The sequence below is a fragment of the Orbicella faveolata genome, unplaced genomic scaffold, assembly GCF_042242905.1.
Source record: "Orbicella faveolata isolate gen_17 unplaced genomic scaffold, um_ofav_v1 contig_2, whole genome shotgun sequence".
Taxonomy (NCBI): Eukaryota; Metazoa; Cnidaria; class Anthozoa; order Scleractinia; family Merulinidae; genus Orbicella; species Orbicella faveolata.
The window spans coordinates 12,074,976-12,093,827 of record NW_028301547.1 but is presented as its reverse complement, the minus strand read 5'-3'; the positions used below and the strand labels follow the sequence as shown (position 1 = coordinate 12,093,827).

Below are 18,852 nucleotides of genomic sequence, written 5' to 3'. Positions count from 1 at the left end.
TCCGGGAGCAGGAACTGAAAAATGGGAGTTTTGTTCAACCATCGCCACAGAAAGAGAAAGACCTCTGGATTAAAGCCAGGTAGTTCGTAAAGTTGAATTGTGGTATAGGTTTCGAGTTAAGGGGATGTTTTCTTGCCCAGCCCACGGCTCAGCATGGAAACGAGGCTACACACTCAAACGCAGTTTACATCGCTATTTCTCAGTGAAAATCAACAAAATCAGCCACTTAAGCTAAATTCACTAAATATACATCTGCTTCAATTGTAAGTGGTTAAGTATGTCACGTGATTGGTGACGTGATTTTAAATGTGATCAGTAACAAATGTGCGACTGTTAACAAACGTGCGTTCGAAGGATAACAAGAAATTAACTTTCTTGTTATCGTCTTAGCAAAGCCTTTGGGAATAAAAACTGTTTACTGTATATCACTTTTTATCAGTCTAGATCTAGCAAGCAAACAAGGCTAGTCCCTTGGAGGCAGTAAACAACATTATGAATCACTTGTAAATGAAAAAGAAAGAAAATGTTGCCATTACTCGTTTCTGATTTAAGATACTGCATTATTTGGATTTATGACTAGAATACTAATAGTAACGACGAGAATTATTGTTCTCACTCAGAATCAGGGTCCTCGGAATCAGAATCAGAAACGAAGTGTAAGAACTCTGTGCGGATTTCTACACATGTCACTGCTGGCCATGGAATAACATGCCTCTGAACATGATAAGCCTGTGTTGTTACACGAGCAGTTGCTCTGACACCCTCTCTGACATGTGCAAGCCGTCAGTTCCAACAGGCTACTTGGGGCTGGCTTTTTTGTCATGTAAACCGGCTTCAGTGAGGAGTCTTCCCTCACCCATCCATTACTTTCGGGCTGCGGGAAATGCTAGATTGCAGTCAGAGCCTTTCTCCAAACAAACGTCTGATAGTTAACTCTTTTCAAGTGTTGCAGTAGGCTGTCAGATGTGGGTGGGAGAAGCTCGTTCTTCTACTTTCTCTTTTGACAAAACAGGAAATACCTCAACTCATCCACAGTGCGTGGTTTCATCCTTGAGCTCGGGTAGAGATCACAGATAAAAGCTTCACGCTGGGTGTTGGTGGCATCACCCAGGTTTTGCTGGGAACCTAGAATACCTAGATGGTCTTGATGCTGTTCATTGCGTAATAGCACTTGCTATCCCTTTTTCTTACCGATTCCGGCGAGGGCGCTGGTTGAGTCGTATCCAGTAATGGCATGTAAGGTTGGAGGGGCGCGACACATTTTTTCGCCAACCTCTTGCGATACGTCGTGAACTGGAACATAATGGAGACAGTCTTTCACGCCAGTTTTGAACCAAAATTCAGTGCAGTTGATATGAGAAAAATGGGATACGCTGAGAGCAAGAGCATCCGTGTCTGGTGATTGTAAGACAATACAACACTCTGGATAGGTATCTGCAAAATACTTAGCATGCAGCAGTAACCTGTCAAACAACAATACACAAATTAATAAATTAATGATGATATAAAGTTGTTGCACTAATAAAAGGGTATTATGTTTTCAATTGGATTGAGATCGACATCTCAGATTCAGCTTTATAGATGGGCTTGAGGAACTATTTATCTCACCTTGTGTCTGCCTCTTCGTGGTCTGATTCCAGAACGTCAATGTCTTGGCAGTGACCTCTTCTGACTATCACTGCCTGTCTGCCATTCTCAAATCCTCCAGCAATGACAAGATTCTTCTCAGGAGGGAGCTGCTGTCGTCCTAAGATACAAAACGACTCTGATAGAAAGTCACATAGATTTGTCTTGCTCTTCAGATTAGGAATATACTTCCCCCACTGAAGTGTTCAGGGAACCTCTGTGTGCACGTTCTCCTGCTTTTATCGTTGCATCCCAGTATTGGTCGAAGACAATGTGAACTTCTTTGTAGTTGGTGAGTGATGTGGTGATAGCTTTAAAGTATTTGGATGTGAGTTCACCAAAAGTACCACTCCCCACTGATTTCAGTACTTGAACGAAAGCCATGCCGTTGATGAGATCAATGGTGTTTCGTGGAAAAGGTTGGAGTTGTGGGCAAACATTAACTTTGCTTTCAATAAGAGCTGCCAGGGTACTCTTGGTTGTCTTCCTCAAGCTGCCATCTTGATAAGCCAAGGAGGACAGGACAGATGAAAGCTCATAACATAGAACTTCTTTGAGGCTAATCTGCCTCACGTTGACGGCGATCAAAAGGTGTCCAAACAGCTCTCTATCAGCACCAACTGTAACCAGCTTATCATTGACTACCTTTACCTGGATTTTCCTTGTTGTGCTTTCGAAAGTTTTCACCTTGAGCTTTGGAATTGGATCCCAAAAGCTTACTTGGTTAGTGTTCAACCGTTTCTCTATGACGGTGTTCATCTGCTCGCTTCCTTTTTCAGTGCTTCTTATCAAACCATCAGTGCTGTCATTGAGTAAGACGACGCCCAGAGCGAAGTTGGCTAATGACTCAGATTCTTGCGTGAAAGGATTAGCCATCAGTTCAGTTGTAAAGCATGAAACAAGCTTCTGAACATCAGCCTCATCGTGCGCTACCCGTCTTGCGCCAGCCTCTGTGTATGTCTTTGTGGTCATGCTCTTGCATAAACATATTTTTAAGGGCTGTAGTAACTGACACATGCTCGTGACTGGCGAGGAACCAACGATCCAGTGCACCAGGATTCTGGGAAATACTAATTATCCCCGTGTTTTGACTTGGAGTCTGCATTTGTGGTCTGTTCCAGTGCCATGTCTGTCCACACCTGGGCAAAGGGCTTACCAGAGTGACTAACTGCATGATACCCATTCACAAATTCTTGATAAACTTGAGGATGCTTGGTGGCCAACTGCCTCATATCCATTATGTATACAGGGAGCCAGCGTGCATAGTTTGGCCTATCCATTGCGAAGAAATGTGGGACCATAGCTGGCACACTCGACAGATGTAGTTCCCAATTTCTGGTTCTTTCAGCTTTGACAAATTGAAGAAGCAGCTTAACCATTTCCCCATACTCTGCCCAGAAAGCAAACATCTTTGACTTAGTTCTGGACTGGGCTGTAAAATCTTGAAAAAGCGATTGTAGCTCTGTAGTTTCCTGCTGCAACTCATTCACGCTAGATTGTACATCTACCTTCATTGTTGTTGCGCATCTGCATTCTTCTGCTTTTCTTATCACGGCATCTTCATCAACGAGATGCTCTTCCGCATCTCCAGCGTGGCTTGTGTACCATCTAATGAAAGCGTCCCACATCAAACGAAAAAGAGCCTCCATTGCTAGCTTGTGAGCTCGAATTCCTCTGTTGTAAGACTTCCCCTTCATTATCGCTGAGGCCGTCCCCATTGCATATACACCAGACTCAATAAGGAAGTCTTCCAATCCAGAACTGCAAAACTTCTTTCCAAGCAGTGAGAGGAAATTGAGAGCTATGTGGAATCCCCCAAGCCGAAGGACAGTGCCTGAAAACTCCTCCGGAAACTTCATCTGAATTTGCTTTGCCTTCGTGTAGATAGCAAGGTCAAAGGTGATGACAGTGTCGACCTGTCCCAGGTTAGTACACATCTTCTGGGCGTGTTTCATAACTGTGTAAACTGTGCTGAATTCGGTGAATGAGCCTTTGATCATAGGACAGTATACAATTTTGCTCGCCGAAGGAAGTTCAGGGTAGAAGATTGAGTTGAATCCACCCCAGCTCGGAACTGGTTGCTCTTCCTGCGCTTCAATGCCCATCTTCAATAAACTTGCTGGCTTCATGCAAAGGAGAGTCCAAGTGTCGTCTGTGTTAGTTGCTTCAGAGAGAATGCCACCCTCACCCTTGAGCCATTCTTTGACAACGGCACCAGTATATTGAGTAACTAGGTCTTCCTCCATATGCTGAACATTCTTGCAACTCATAGACACTTCCACCTCTCTTCAGGCTGCAACGTCTCTCCGAATGATTTCCAGCTATGGTAGGTGGTGGTTCTGGACCAAAACTCTTTCTCCGGTAGACAACCATGGTTGTGGCATGGGTGGTATTTTTGCCATCCTCCTTTAACCCTTTGCGACCCAATGGCCAATATATCGGCCATAACAAGAAACAGCAAATTTAGGCTCAGCGGATTCTCCATTTTTAGTTCCCAGACCTCCCCAGGCTAGAAATATCATTCGCCATTTTGAATTTTCTGCTTTTCGTAGTTTCTGATGAATTTGGGTTGCTTTATTGGAATTTTTCGACTTTCTTTGACTGCCAATTTTCCCGGGAAACTTTAAAGGTGTCATAATCATGGCAAGGCCAACAGGCGCTTTACTGTGGCAGAAATACTGGAGTATTTAGATGATAACTTCGATATTCCTGACGATGGAGTAAATTCTGACATCGAAGGACTCGATGAAGATGATTTTGACAAAGAAAATGATATGCTTCCTGAAGTCGCCGCCTCTGATGACGAGGATGACGAAGATGTAAACCTTGCTGCTCTTGATATTGAGGAAAATGACGACAGAGGAAGAGGAAGACCAAGCAATGTAAGTCTACATGACTTTGAATGGAGTAGTGAGCGAAGTGAAGTTGAAATTCCTAGCTTTTCACAAGCTGTAGGGCCAACAAATGTTATGCCCAGAGAGTCCTCGGCAGTAGACTTTTTCCAACTCTTTGTAGACAATCGCATATTGGGAAAGATCGTTGCAGAAACAAATCGCTATGCCTACCAGTCCTTGCAAGCAAGAAATAGATATTGGTAGTTGGAAGGACATTTCTTAAGAAGAACTGAAGGCCTTTTTAGGCCTTCTTATTTGCATGAGCATTCACAGGCTCCCAAGTTTGCGAGATTACTGGTCATCTGACTGGGTCTTGGGGGTCCCAGCATTTGCAAAGGTTATGCCTCGAAACAGGTTTCTAGACATCTGGAACAACCTCCATCTTTGTGATAACACCAAAATGCCACAGCCTAGGGACCCAAACTCTGACAAGCTTTTCAAAGTGAGAGAATTTCTCAATGACTTGAACACAAACTTTCGCATAAACTACAATCCCTATCGTGAGCAAGCTGTTGATGAAGTATATGGGAAGGACTTCATTGAAGCAGTACATGCCATTGAAGCCCATAAAAAGGGGAATCAAGATGTGGTGCAGGGCTGACAGCACAAATGGTTACTTGTGTGAATTTGACATTTATACAGGTAAATCCCCACAAGGAGTCCAACATGGTCTTGGATACTCAGTGGTCACCAAGTTATGCCAACATATACAGGGTCACTGATGTGCAATTTTTTGTGATGATTTTTTCACATCATACAAGCTTCTTGAGGACATGTATCACAACAAAATACTCTGTTGTGGGACTCTGAGATCAGGTCGGAAAGAGTTTCCTGCGTGCCTCTATGAGAAAGAAGCAAGCAAACGAATGAAGAGGGGTGATGTCCTGTGGAGAATGAAAGGTCCTGTTGTAGCACTAACCTGGATGGACAAGAAAGCAGTCCATGCAGCTGGTACATACACCCAAGCCCCTGCACAGCAACCTCCTGAGGTGAACCGCAAACAGCAAGATGGTACCATACAGAAAGTAGCCTGTCCAGAATTGGTGTCATCTTACAATAAGTACATGGGTGGAGTGGATAAAAATGATCAGATGAAATCCTACTACCCCATCCCAGTGGCTGGAAAGAAATGGTGGAGCAGGGTTTTCTTTGATCTCATTGATAGATCAATCTACAACAGCTTTGTGCTTGAGCAAGAATCACCACACCATGGGAAAAGGAGTCAGAAGCTGTTGCGAATTGACCTTGCCAAACAGCTGATTGGCAATTTTTGTTCACAAAGGAAGCGTGGGAGGCCCTCTGATGAGCACTTACTTGCTAGACATGTTGAAAGACATTTCCCCGACTTTCTCCCAGCTAATGAGAAGGGGAAAAGGAAAGAAAGGAGGTGTAAAGTTTGTTATGATGCAGGCAAAATCAAGAAGACAAGTTACTTTTGTTCTGATTGTGACGTTGGCCGTTGTGCTGCTCCTTGTTTCAGGCTGTACCATCAGCCATAGACTGTAGAAAATGTTGAGAGAACACTATAAAGTGTTTCTGCTGTGTATTTAATAGTGTTTTATGTTTAAAATTGATCATTTTTATCTCATTTAACTTTCTGTTTTTTTTTGGATTGTGTGACATATCACCTTGCGTGACAAAATGCTAATTTCCAAAGATTTAAAATTTTAAAATTTACCTAGTTTAGTATTAAATTGTTCAGTAGACACTGCGAAGTTTTAAGCCACAATTCATAATTTTCCTAAAAAAGTAGAGGGTTGTACAGCCACATAAGATGCATTGTTTAACATTTGTGTGACACTGTTTATTAACTTTGACACATGATGACGGGTGTCAGTCAACATCAGACATTTTTCTGAACACTGCATCATAAATTAAAGTTATTAATGAAGCTTTTGTAAAAGTTTGGTAATCATATCTTTTAATCTGAATATTCTACAGATTTTTAGTATTTTAGCACTAGAGAATTTAATTAAATTCCAAAATAAATTTGGGTTGTGAAGGGTTAAATAGTTGTTATCGGTAGCAAATTGCACAAAAGACCCCGGAGAGATGTTTGATGGGATGACTGTTCCATAGGTTTCTACTTTGGCCAATACTTCCGTTGCTAGACTTGTATCAACTGCTTGTAACTCATCATATGACGAACTGTGCCCTATTTGATTCAAAAGGCCAACTAACTGCTTGGATCCAGTCAGGTGACAAGCCGCTATTGCATGTCCTATTTACTTCAGGAGCTTTACACGGGCTTTTGATGCGCAGTGAATGATATCTTGGGAAATACTAATAATGCGCCTCTCGTCCTCTATTTTGACACAGGGACATGGTTGGTCAAAGTCATCAACTCCAGACTCATTGGATGTAATCATCAAATGAACTAGCCAGTACAGACTGGGAGGAATTATCCTTCTCAATGACTCGAGAGACATATCGTCCAGGTTAAGGGGTCTTAATGTGACACCACTGCACTTACATATTTCCTCCTTTACCCGCCAAGCTGTGTTTACAATCTGCTGAGTGGCATGAAATGAAACATTGCTTACGGATCTGGCATTCTGTGCAGCTGAAGCATTTAGCACGTCTTGCTGTGATAATGTTCCTTGAATAAATAACCTCAGGCTTACTCCTGTCAGGATGCTGGTGGAACACGATCTCTTTTCCAAAGTGCTTTTGAAGTCAAAGTTTCAGGTGCTGTTTGCTATAACTACCGCCTTGATTCCCTTGTCCTCCAGGAGTTTGCGATATTTTGACAAAAGTGATGATGTATCATATGCCTTTCCTTGGTAAATACCCTCACTAATTTTGGCTGCCATCTCTTTGAATGCTGTACCATAAGATGCTTCTCCTTCTATTTCTTTAAAGCCCTTGTGCCTTAGATTGGATTTGCTAATATAGGAAGCGAAACACGTCTTATGATGCTTTGCCTCAGCAGCTATTAGGTCGTTGTTGACTGAAATGGGAACATGCAGCATTCCTTCATCACCTTTGCTTTCTGGTGCCTTTCGAACTGACTCACATGCTTCAAATGTACAAACATTATGCATCTCGGCATTTTTTATGTCTTATTTCGACAAATGAAACACTTGGACCAATCTATATAGACACCAGCTGATGACCTTGAAACTCTGCATGTTTCCTCATTACCAGCTCCACTGTCCACTGTGCTTTCATCAATGCCAGTAGCATGCCGTATGTTGTGTTCACTGGTGTAGGACGAATAGCATGTGGAATGCCAAAACACATTTTGGTTTAGAAAATTGGGTAAGTCCTTGTGTAATCTATCATACACTTCGTCTTTACAGAGGTTGAGTGTTCTATTCAAATTTTCAATAGAAGACCCTTTCCCTTTTCTTAAAATTCCCTCTTTATTGACCTGGCAAATGATGCATTTAACCAATTTTTGTCGCTTTGGAGGAGAAGTTATACTTAAACCAGAAGGGTTATCTTGTTCCTTACTAGCCATGGAAATCAATCTGAATAATGCAGCAATTCAGAAACTTAACACACCTATCACAGTTGTCTTTCACAAAAAAATGAAAAAGCGTTCTAAATTCGTCAACGTATACATTTATACTTAATCAAAACAGTAATATTTTATTTATTTATTTATTTATTTTGCCACTTCAAAATTACAAAGTAATACAAATCAAAAACTAGTTATAAAACTAATTATCATTACTGTATGAAGAAAAGATACTTTAAAAGACCGGAAATTATACAATAACGGCTGGTAGGATTTTTTAATGGTTGAATGAAATCATGAATTAGAAAATGATTTTTCTTCATTTTATATTTTTTCATGATACACTGTATAATATCATATGATAGGCAAGAAATTATTATTTTGGAGTCGTTACTCCCAGTGAACTCAAATATATGAATCTGACTAGAAACGTATAACGAGGCTAAGTCTTTGTTTGCAAGACAGTTTTCTCCGCAAAAAATTATTTTAATATCACTGGCAGTCTAACAGAACGAAACCATTGTGCTTCTTATTAATTATAAGTCTTTAACCTATATTCCCTATCAATAACTGATTAAAAGTACACCACTGTTTATTTTAGCGTCTTCTTCAAAACTGAAAAATATCTGAATGCAATAAAAAATATATACATAAAACTCATTGTGATTATTGTTATTCCTGTAACCTAAATTGTGGCGAATAGATAGACTAGAACAGAAATGAGCAATGGCTTCATTTTTTATTCATAAATTTTGTTTGTTGCCTCCAAGGGACTAGCCTCGTTTGCGTGCTAGATCTAAACTCATAAAAAGTGATATACAGTAAACAGTTTTTATTCCCAAAGGCTTTGCTAAGACGATAGCAAGAGCAAAAGAAAGTTAATTTAATAAAGAAGGGATACATATTTCATTTTTGTGAGGTTGTTCTTCAAAACAATGGCCAACACGCATTTGTTAATAGTCACACATTTGTTACTGATCACGTGAGATACTTAACCACTTACAAATGAAGGAGATGTATATTTAGTGAATTTAGCTTAAGTGGCTGATTTCATTGATTTTCACCGAGGAATAGCGATGTAAACTGCGTTCAAGTGTGTAACCTCGTTTCCATGCTGAGCAAGAAAACATCCCCTTAACTCGAAACCTATACCACAATTCAACTTTATGAACTACCTGGCTTTGATCAGGAGGTCTTTCTCTACAAGAATCAGGTGTCAAACATTTTCTGTGGTGATGGTTGAACGAAACTCCCATTTTTCAGTTCCTGCTCCCTGACTATGACTGTCACAGCTCTTTTAGCTGGAGGAGCTGTTTTGTGCACTTTTCTTGCAGGATACGGGAAAAATCTAATTTATCAAATGTTTGTTCTTGCTAAGAACTGAACAGGAAAGTGTCAAACCTTGTTATTGCACCTTTGAAAAGTCTCTTTGAAGGACCAGCTGTGGGAGATGGAATCACTGGGCTTTCCTACTGCCAATTGCTCCAATTTTCCGGTGTTATTTCCTGATGCAAATTTAAAATACTGGCTATCTTCCACTGCCTCACAGTTCATAGCCAAAGCAGTTACGGCCTTGCTTGAAGTTACAACAGCACAATTCTGCAGCATTTCTAATTTTGCAGCCACGACCTCCACAAATACGTTTAGACAACTTTTCAATTGAATTGAAGCAAACCCAATGGAAGAACAACAGTCAGCCAACACAGTTCCTGAACTACATAGATGAAATTTGGAAAGACGTTCTCTGCTATTGCACCAGACTTGATACTACTGAGCCTGTATAAATTGTTGCAACTGTATTCCTTCTTTTTCCTCCCTGTTTTCGAACTCTTCATGGGAGTAGGGGACATTACCATGCTAAAATAACTCCATCCATGGTTGTTATGTTGTTATGCTGAGATGTTCCCATTTTTCACACTTCAATAATTAATTGCTCAAGGAAAAAATTTTAGTTTAATAAATTTGTGCGGGAAGTCAGTTATGCCAACAAGCGTGCACTAGTTTTTGATTGCTGAACCTGTTGACATTAAATAAATATTTGTTGACACTTAATGTCAGGAACTGGATGACATCAAAATAGTTTGGCCTAATGCAAAAAGCCTGGTTCTTATAGCAGGCCTTTCTTTCACTTCTTCCTTGCATTTTTGCCTCCCTACCCCTTCCCTGTTTACACCTGCAACGCAGGCTAATTTGCTGCAGCAATGATATGTTTCTCTGAGACTCTGGGAGTTAGGTTTTTTTGAAACTTAAGAGCAGCTTCGCCTAAATGTGACCTTTCACGCGAAAACGTGCTATAACGACTTTCCGTTTTCGAACGGAATTCCGTTTAGAAGCCATTTGAAAGCCGTTTGAAAGAAATTTGCATTCGTTCGAACGACCTGGGTCATCCGTTCAAAAAAATTTGCATCCGTTCGAACGGCTTGCTCACCCGTTTGGTAGAAACGTCCAGCCGTTCGAACGACTTGCTCACCCGTTCGATAAAAATGCCAGCCGTTCGAACGACTTGCCCACCCGTTTGTTAAAAACATCCAACCGTTCGAACGACTTGCTCACCCGTTCGCTGGAACATCCATCTGTTCAAACGACTTCAGTAAAATGTTGAACGGCTTTGATCATCCATTCAGGAATAAAAATATCTAGGCATACGAGCGGTTGTCTTAACCTGTTCGGGTACTCGCGTGTTCATGTCACCTAAGGAAAAAAGCCCTTCGATCACTTGAACAGTCTGCTAGCAGATTACGAGACAATCACAAAATATCTCCAAATAATGAAGCTCATGAAGAAACAGTCCACGCAGAAAAATCAAACTACGGTGTAGTTAGCCTGGGATCCAACGGTTTTTGCTTCCGAATGCCGATTCAGAAGTGCTGTTTTCGTTTTCTTCTTGCGTGATCTGTGAGCGAAGACAACTTTCGTTCAAAGCTCACACTGAACCGCTGCTTGTGTAAACAAATGAGAACTACGATGTTGTAAATTTTAAAAACTTCTCGCAAAGTTATTATTACAGGCGAAGAGCTCTTGCAGAAAATATATTTTGCATTTCTAAACATACGGTAGTCAAGGAAACTTGAAAGTCGCCTATAGAAGCGAACTTCTTAAATTCTACCCTGTTTACAATGCGGTAAAATAAACGTTACCGGTATAACTATGGTTGTGATAAGCACATACATTGTAAATGATTTTCTGGACACCGAAATCTCATGAGTCTGCCTTGTGCATTCCTCTTATTTCGAAGAGAATCCACTGAATGAAATCTGTAAGACGGCAGCATGCACTGAGCAGGTAAGATAACAATCATGTTGTTGTGACGCCCTGAATTTGCATTAAGTTTCAAACATTAACAATGCGTGAAAACTGAGTCACGCTTTTGTCATGCATGGAAAGTCCTGTGCTTGTTTCCGTCGACTGAGAAGCTTGCTTGTTGTAAAATTTGGGTTACACTTCCCAGTAAATACGATGTATTTTTAGCCTTTGCCACAAGGAACATTCCGGAGAGAAAAAGCCATTCCAAACAAGCTCATTTCACGCCGCGGGTCTGGTGTTGCGTTACCTGTCACTGTTGTGTAACTTGTATGCAAATTTATCGAGATCGGTGTAGAGACACGCAGCCGAACTGAACTGATGGCAATGCGTTTGAGTCGTAGTCAAAAGTAAGGGTTAGCATAGCATACAATTTGAAAATGTATCGGGAACTGTTAGAAACAGAAAGTTGGGGTATTTTTTTTGTAAAAAAGCTAGAAAAAACATCACCGCAAATACTTACCAAGTTTGCATTCGCCGTTGATTTTCTTTCGAGTTCCGCCTCAGCAAACTCAGTTACGAATGTTCTCTGCATTTCAGGTTTACTTTCTTTGGCTTTCAGTGGTGAAATAAAGTAGTAACAGGAGCAGTTTCAATGATTAACAGCCATCCGCTCGAAATTATTTTAAGTGAGATGTGTAGCGGCACGGTATCATTCGAAATAAACTAAACGAATTATAATCATGAAGTTTCTAAGCCGTTCGTGACTGCTCGTTCGAAGATTTCATGAGCTGTTCGAACGTTTAGATCACCCGTTCGAAAGTCTTTTATGAGCCGTTCGAAATTTTTTATGAGCCGGTCGAACGGTTTGTTTTGTTACCCGTTCGGAATGTTTTGCGAGCCGTTCGAACGGTTAGGCTACCCGTTCGCAATTTTCCCTGAGCCGTTCGAATGGTTAGGCTACCCGTTCGCAGTTTTTCCTGAGCCGTTCGAACGGTTAGGCTACCCGTTCGCAATTTTTCCTGAGCCGTTCGAACGGTTAGGCTACCCGTTCGCAATTTTTTCTGAGCCGTTCGAACGGTTAGGCTACCCGTTCGCAATTTTTCCTGAGCCGTTCGAACGGCTAGGCTACCCGTTCGGAATACTTAATCACCCGTTCGAACACTCATTGAAACCCGTTTCAAACGGCTTGGTGACCCGTTTGTAACCCGTTCAATGGCCGTTCGTTTCACCCGTGTAACGGAAAGTCGTTAATGCACATTTTCGCGTGAAAGGTCACAAATATCAACTAGACTTGGAAATAGCAAAAAAATCAAATTTCTTCAAACTTGCCCAGAATGAAGCCCTATGGGCACTAGTTACAAAAATACTGTTTTAAGTTCAATAAATCAAAAATTATTTTTTTACGCAATTTCTTTGTTTCGATGCCCCAAATTGGCCAAAATCGATAGAAAATGAGCGGCATATTCAGAGGCTCGTAAACTCAAAAGTAAAAGTCTTCATTACAAACTGATTGCAGGTTGTGTTTGTACTTCCTTTCCTGTCTATTTAGAGCTAAATAGATTGCGATTTGATTAGAACTAAAATATTTGATGAATTTTCTAAATCAACTACCGAAGACAGCTTTACAAGAGGTCTACATTTAGCCTATTTTCAAATGCTAAAAAGGCGTTCTGGTGCACGGCTTTTCCCAAAACGACTAGTTTGGTCTGAAAGAGCATTGTTTCTTTAAATTAGTGAAATAAAATTTTTGGGTAAATTAAATCGCAAGCGCTGAGACAGCAAACTAAATGCAGCACTTCTTCCTGAAAACGTGACCTTTGACCCAAGCGTAACGAAACCGATTACTGCAAGAAAACCCGGAAGAAAAGCAAACGCTTCGTTATTTTGAAACAATTTCTAGTGATATTTCTCCGAAACCATAATTGCAAGAAACTCTTTCCAGCTTTGAAATCTTACAGGGTCAAAGAAGGAGCTAAAGGGTGCATTTTGACACAATATTTTTGTTTGCTGAGAATTGACTTGAAGTCAATTCCAGTGAAATTTGCAAACTTGAAGTATGTTAGCAGATACTTGCCTGAATATTTATATTTATAGAAGAGTCATCTTCTTGGATTAACCATCAAAAGAAGCTGGACCCAGATTTGGAAACCTCTAAAAGAAGAAATGGTTAATGTTTCGTGACCTGTGCGCGGCTATAAATTCCATGCACATGCCGACCGCATGTTTGTTGTAAAACTAACTGAACTCCACTGATAGTTTCCATGGGCAACCCCAAAATAAACAATCCCCAAAAATGTAAAGTGAAATTGGCTGTCTTCATGAACAGTTAGAAGCTAGAGTCAAGTTCCATTACCTTTTAAAAGTGCTTGATTTTATTCGTTTGTGTCAACTTTGTTCACTCAGTACTTCTTACCGTCATGTTCGAATACCGTGAATCGGTCACGCCAAAACAGTGCAGACCATGCAGACTGCAGACACTTGTTTGGGCCTTTCATTTTGACTCATTTTTTTTGGCTCTAGTTACAAAATAGTGTTCAATATATCTGAAAGTCTGTCATTTATCCACAGGCTGCACAAGCGCAGTATTTGACTTTAGATTCAATAGACGAACGCATACAAGACTTTGTATGGGAAACTTACTCAGTCTGCATGGTCTACAGTGTTTTGGCGTGACCGATACGCAGTATTCGAACGTGACAGTAATTACTGAGTGAACAAAGTAAAATCAAGCACTTTTAAAAGGTAATGGAACTTGACTCTAGCTTCTAACTGTTCATGAAGACAGCCAATTTCACTTTACATTTTTGGGGATTGTTTATTTTGGGGTTGCCCATGGAAACTGTCAGTGGAGTTCAGTTAGTTTTACGACAAACATGCGGTCGGCATGTGCATGGAATTTATAGCTGCGCACAGGTCATGGAACATTAACCATTTCTTCGTTTAGAGGTTTCCAAATCTGGGTCCAGCTTCTTTTGATGGTTAATCCAAGAAGATGACTCTTCTATAAATATAAATATTCAGGCAAGTATCGGCTAACATACTTCAAGTTTGCAAATTTCACTGGAATTGACTTCAAGTCAATTCTCAGCAAACAAAAATATTGTGTCAAAATGCACCGTTAAGCTCCTTCTTTGACCCTGTAAGATTTCATATCTGGAAAGAGTTTTTTGCAATCATGGTTTCGGAGAGATATCACTAGAAATTGTTTCAAAATAACAAAGCGTTTGGTTTTCTTCCAGGTTTTCTTGCAGTAATTGGTTTCATTACGCTTGGGTCAAAGGTCACGTTTTCAGGAAGAAGTGCTGCATTTAGTTTGCTGTCTCAGCGCTTGCGATTTAATTTACCCAAAATTTTACTTCACTAATTTGAAGAAGAAACAATGCTCTTTCAGACCAAACTAGTCGTTTTGGGAAAAGCCGTGTACCAGAACGCCTTTTTAGCATTTGAAAATAGGCTAAATGTAGACCTCTTGTAAAGCTGTCTTGGGTCGTAAATTTAGAAAATTCATCAAATATTTTAGTTCTAATCAAATCGCAATCTATTTAGCTCTAAATAGACAGGAAAGGAAGTACAAATACGACCTGCAATCAGTTTGTAATGAAGACTTTTACTTTTGAGTTTACGAGCCTCTGAATATGCCGCTCATTTTCAATCGATTTTGGCCAATTTGGGGCATCGAAACAAAGAAATTGCACAAAAAAATAATTTTTGATTTATCGAACTTAAAACAATATTTTTGTAGCTAGTGCCCGTAGGGCTTCATTCTGGGCGAGTTTGAAGAAATTTGATTTTTTCGCTATTTCCAAGTCTAGTTGATATTTAGGTGAAGCTGCTCTTAAGAGTAAATGTCGCTAAAAATCAAAGAAATTGTGGTCATGGTCAAAAAATACATTTTGCTCGTACTTTGCCAGTTTTGAAGGCCTAGGTAAGTAACTGAAGGAAAGTCAAGTTAGTTTATTGAAATACCCAACATGATAGCAGAAACCCACAAAAAATGAACCTCATACTGAAAGCTCTGATTTCTCTTTGCGATAATCCAAAATGTACACTTTTCAGCTTCTTGGTACACAGATGTTTAAATTGCTGTGAAATGTTCTCAACTTTAAATGTATACATTGACTCTTCCTTAGTCAAGATATAGTATATATTTCGGGTTGCCAGGACCCTAATTCTTAGCAACATTTTATATATTTCTGTATTAATTATGAAAAAAGGGTAATGAAGAGAGGATGTTGTTGTTAGTCTTTGAATCTTTTTATTTCTTGCATTTTCTGAGGGAACTGAACCCCCATTAATGAGTAGACACACTTTTCTAATTAAGACAGAACTCCAAAATTATGCAAATTTAATGAGGAAAAAAGCTGACTGGTAGTGCTTTAGATCATCTGATATGCTAGCCAAAGACAGTTCAGTCAATAAATTTTAACTTTACAGTTTCATTTTTGGGGGATCTCCTAAGATGCGTGAATGCTGATCAAAATTCAAGAAAATTGCAAGTTAGTCCCTTTGAAATTTGCAATGTAACACTACATGCCAAAATAGAGGAAATTTGTTTTTTGGCTGGAAATGGCAATATAGAAGCAGGTAAAAACTGTTAATGTTTGAGACATTATAAAAAATTTAACTTAGACATTGCCTGTAATAGTGAAAAGACATACATGTACATGTACAGTCAAACCTGTATCAAGTGGACCCCATATTAAGTGGACACCCTCTGTTAAGCGAACGGCAGTGCAAGTCCCATTTTTTCTTTTCCCCCATTCACTGTAAAAAATATCTGTATTCAACGGACACCTATTAAGCGGATGTGGACACCTTAAACTTGACTTTTATGGTAATTTTTATTGTTGGAAACCTGTATGAAACGGACACTGCAAATCAGATCTAACTCTCCCTGTTTTCTGTCATGCATGATTGACTTGAATGATGCTACAAACCAAACAGGTGTAAATCCGTTGCTTCAAATATCGTCAATTACTAATTAAAAACATTTCTGTTGAGGTAGGAGATTTTGCTTTACGTATACAGGATCGACCAGTTAACCTGCTCAAAAAAAAAACATGAGTGAATTAAAAAGGCCCCATTAACAATACAAATCAGATGCTTTACGTCATCACTACCAATAACGTGGCAGAGGTTTTGTGGCTCCCATGAAAAGTAAAGAAACAACATATTTATTTCAGAAGAATCAAATTTTGTTGCTGGGCACATCCAGAGACACACTAGATAAATGATAGTGTGTTTGTTCTTCAATTGTGGCACAAACGAACATAGCACTTCCTCAATTTCTACTATTTTGCTCACATGGTATACATGTAATTAAACAATTATATCAAAAACATCAAAAAGTCCTTGAAATTTTCTGACATTTAAACAGAAGGTGTAACTTATGTTGGCAAGATGTGGGTGTTTCAAGAAACCAAAAAAATTCTCAGAAATGACAATCTGTGGTGAAGGTCAAGTAATTTTCCCTCCAGTTGCTCTGAGATTCCCTTGGCACTGAGATAATTCCTCCCTGAAGCAATTTAGATCTTCAGAAGCAAGGACATCCAGGACATCTAAAACACACTGTTCAGCTTTTCTCAAATAACAGTACAGTGTTTACTAGGGCTTTACGCTGCATTCCATGGTACTGGTATGCAGTGAGTATTTGACAGACTGGGCAGATGTGTCAAATCTGTAGAAGGAGATTTAGCTTTCTTCAGAACTCAACTTGCACATCGCTCTTTAAAATTATGTAAGATTCAACTATCAATTTGCTTTCCTTCAAAGCTTTGTGCAGTATGTGGAAGCTATACGCCTAGCTTTGCATTCAGCATCATTGATTGGGGTGGGAAAAGAGGCTTACAGGCTTTTACACCCTCTCTTATTCTCTCCCAGACTCTGTTCATCACCCCCCACTTTTTTGATCATTCTACTCACTGAGCCTGGAACTGTCTACAGTTTTAGAGTTTAACATGCAAGCTCTGTTGTAGCAAACACAAAGAAAAAAATGTATGGCTTCCATGTTCATAGGAACTTAGTATTTTTAAGTCTGGGGAAAGAAATAAACTCGGATTCCCTCAATATACAGGTTATCCATCGCTGAACATTTGAAGAACACTGATTTCTGTCTTCTCTTGCTTTCTTCAACTTTGACATCAGTTCTCTTCTGTGGTTTACAATTTGTTTTGGTAGGTGACTGCCGATATTCCAAAACCCATTTCTCTCAGCTTCTGTGGTCTTGACATCACTGTTCTCTGTTAGAATGTCGCAGAAACTGTGCAATAATTGGTCTTTACTTATTTTTGAAGGGTTGAGCCCCCGATGTGTTGAATTCTTTTAAAAATATCACTAAAGCTGAAATCCAACATTTTCATTCCCAGTGTTATTATTGGCCTGAGGTCTGTACCCTATCCAACACAAAGGAATGCTTTCACTTTCTTGTTGTCAGATATTATATACATGTATGGACCTGCAAAACACAGGAAGTATCCCCTAAAATAGAAAGATTTTTGAGTTTTCTGTTTTCTTTAGTACATTTTTAAATTTCAAACCTCCAAAAGATAAATAAATAAAAAGATTAACTGTTGGAACTGTTGGTAATAAGCTTGATTTGTACAATTTTTTGAAAGCTACAGAAATGGACGGGGTCCAGAGTGACCTTATTTTTTTTTAATGTTTGGCAAGCTTTGAACTCCCTCTACAGACATTTTAGAACTTTGCAAAAAGTTTTATTTCATTTTATTCTCAACTTTGGCAATGGATAAAGTTTTCTTCAATATCCCCAGCAGTGCACTCAACAGTGGTTTTGGAAGTGAATGCAACATGCAATCCCAAAGGGTTAGCAAAGTTGACCTTTGTCCAGTTTACTTTTCATTAGCCATTATTTATTGTAGTATTATTACATGTACATAAATAGTGACGTTATTGATCTGTCAAAGTATAACTGCTGGAAAGTGCTGGAAACTGTTGCCAGCAACTTTAACTTTGTTTTGGTGGTTGGACTTTGGTAGTTGCACAGTAACTAAAGTTAATAATTCTTTTGCTCCTGTAGTATTTTATCAAGACGTTCCGTGCGATTATTGATTCCGCATCCAGTGATACAAGACAGATGTCGATTGCAATAAGGGGTTATGGATACTTCTCCAAGGTATAATGACTTGTTTTAAGGATTAGATACTGTCAGTGATTCTGCCCTGTTTGGCTAGATCCTTGGGCATTTCTAATTAAAACAATCATGCCCCAGCTGTATTCCAAAGGGATTTCTTGCTCATGCAAGAAATTTCAATAATGTTGGGCCTTAATTTGTCAAGTGTAACAGCTCTCAGAATTATGATTGAAGTTCTCATTGGTGAATTTAAAAGAAATCAAAATTGTAATTCACAAATGATGTTTTCTGTGGTTTTTGATAGCCCTGCAAACTGTTCATGCAAGCCGCAGATGTGAAGTTCATGTTTAGTGAGATGATGCAGAGAAGTGAGCAGATATATTTTGGGTAAGAATCATACAGAAATACCAATGTTGGTGATAGAACAACATACTTAGCTGCATGTTTAGCTTTCTCAAGATAACTATTGGACTTCTTTCCATTTGATGGTCTTTAGTCTTCCTCTACATGGTTGTACAGTTGTGACAATTCTAAAC

At 39.5% G+C, this 18,852-nt stretch overlaps 2 protein-coding genes and 1 pseudogene across 3 annotated transcripts in view; 1 reads left to right on the top strand and 2 right to left on the bottom strand.

Annotated features, from left to right (window-relative positions):
- The window catches only part of LOC110046028 (DNA-dependent protein kinase catalytic subunit-like), a 290,155-nt gene that overhangs the window by 51,216 nt on the left and 220,087 nt on the right, over positions 1–18,852 (top strand). For both annotated transcript variants that reach the window (XM_089289604.1, XM_089289605.1), the window contains 2 exons: positions 18,263–18,358; positions 18,621–18,703. In XM_089289604.1, the coding sequence (XP_089145730.1) occupies positions 18,263–18,358; positions 18,621–18,703 (179 nt within the window). The remainder of the gene's footprint in view (positions 1–18,262; positions 18,359–18,620; positions 18,704–18,852) is intronic.
- Positions 2,697–3,896, bottom strand: LOC149111986 (uncharacterized). The gene has a single exon (XM_089289614.1). The coding sequence runs from the start codon at positions 3,894–3,896 to the stop codon at positions 2,697–2,699; it is 1,200 nt and encodes a 399-aa protein (XP_089145740.1).
- LOC149111985 (uncharacterized) lies at positions 6,404–7,564 on the bottom strand (annotated as a pseudogene).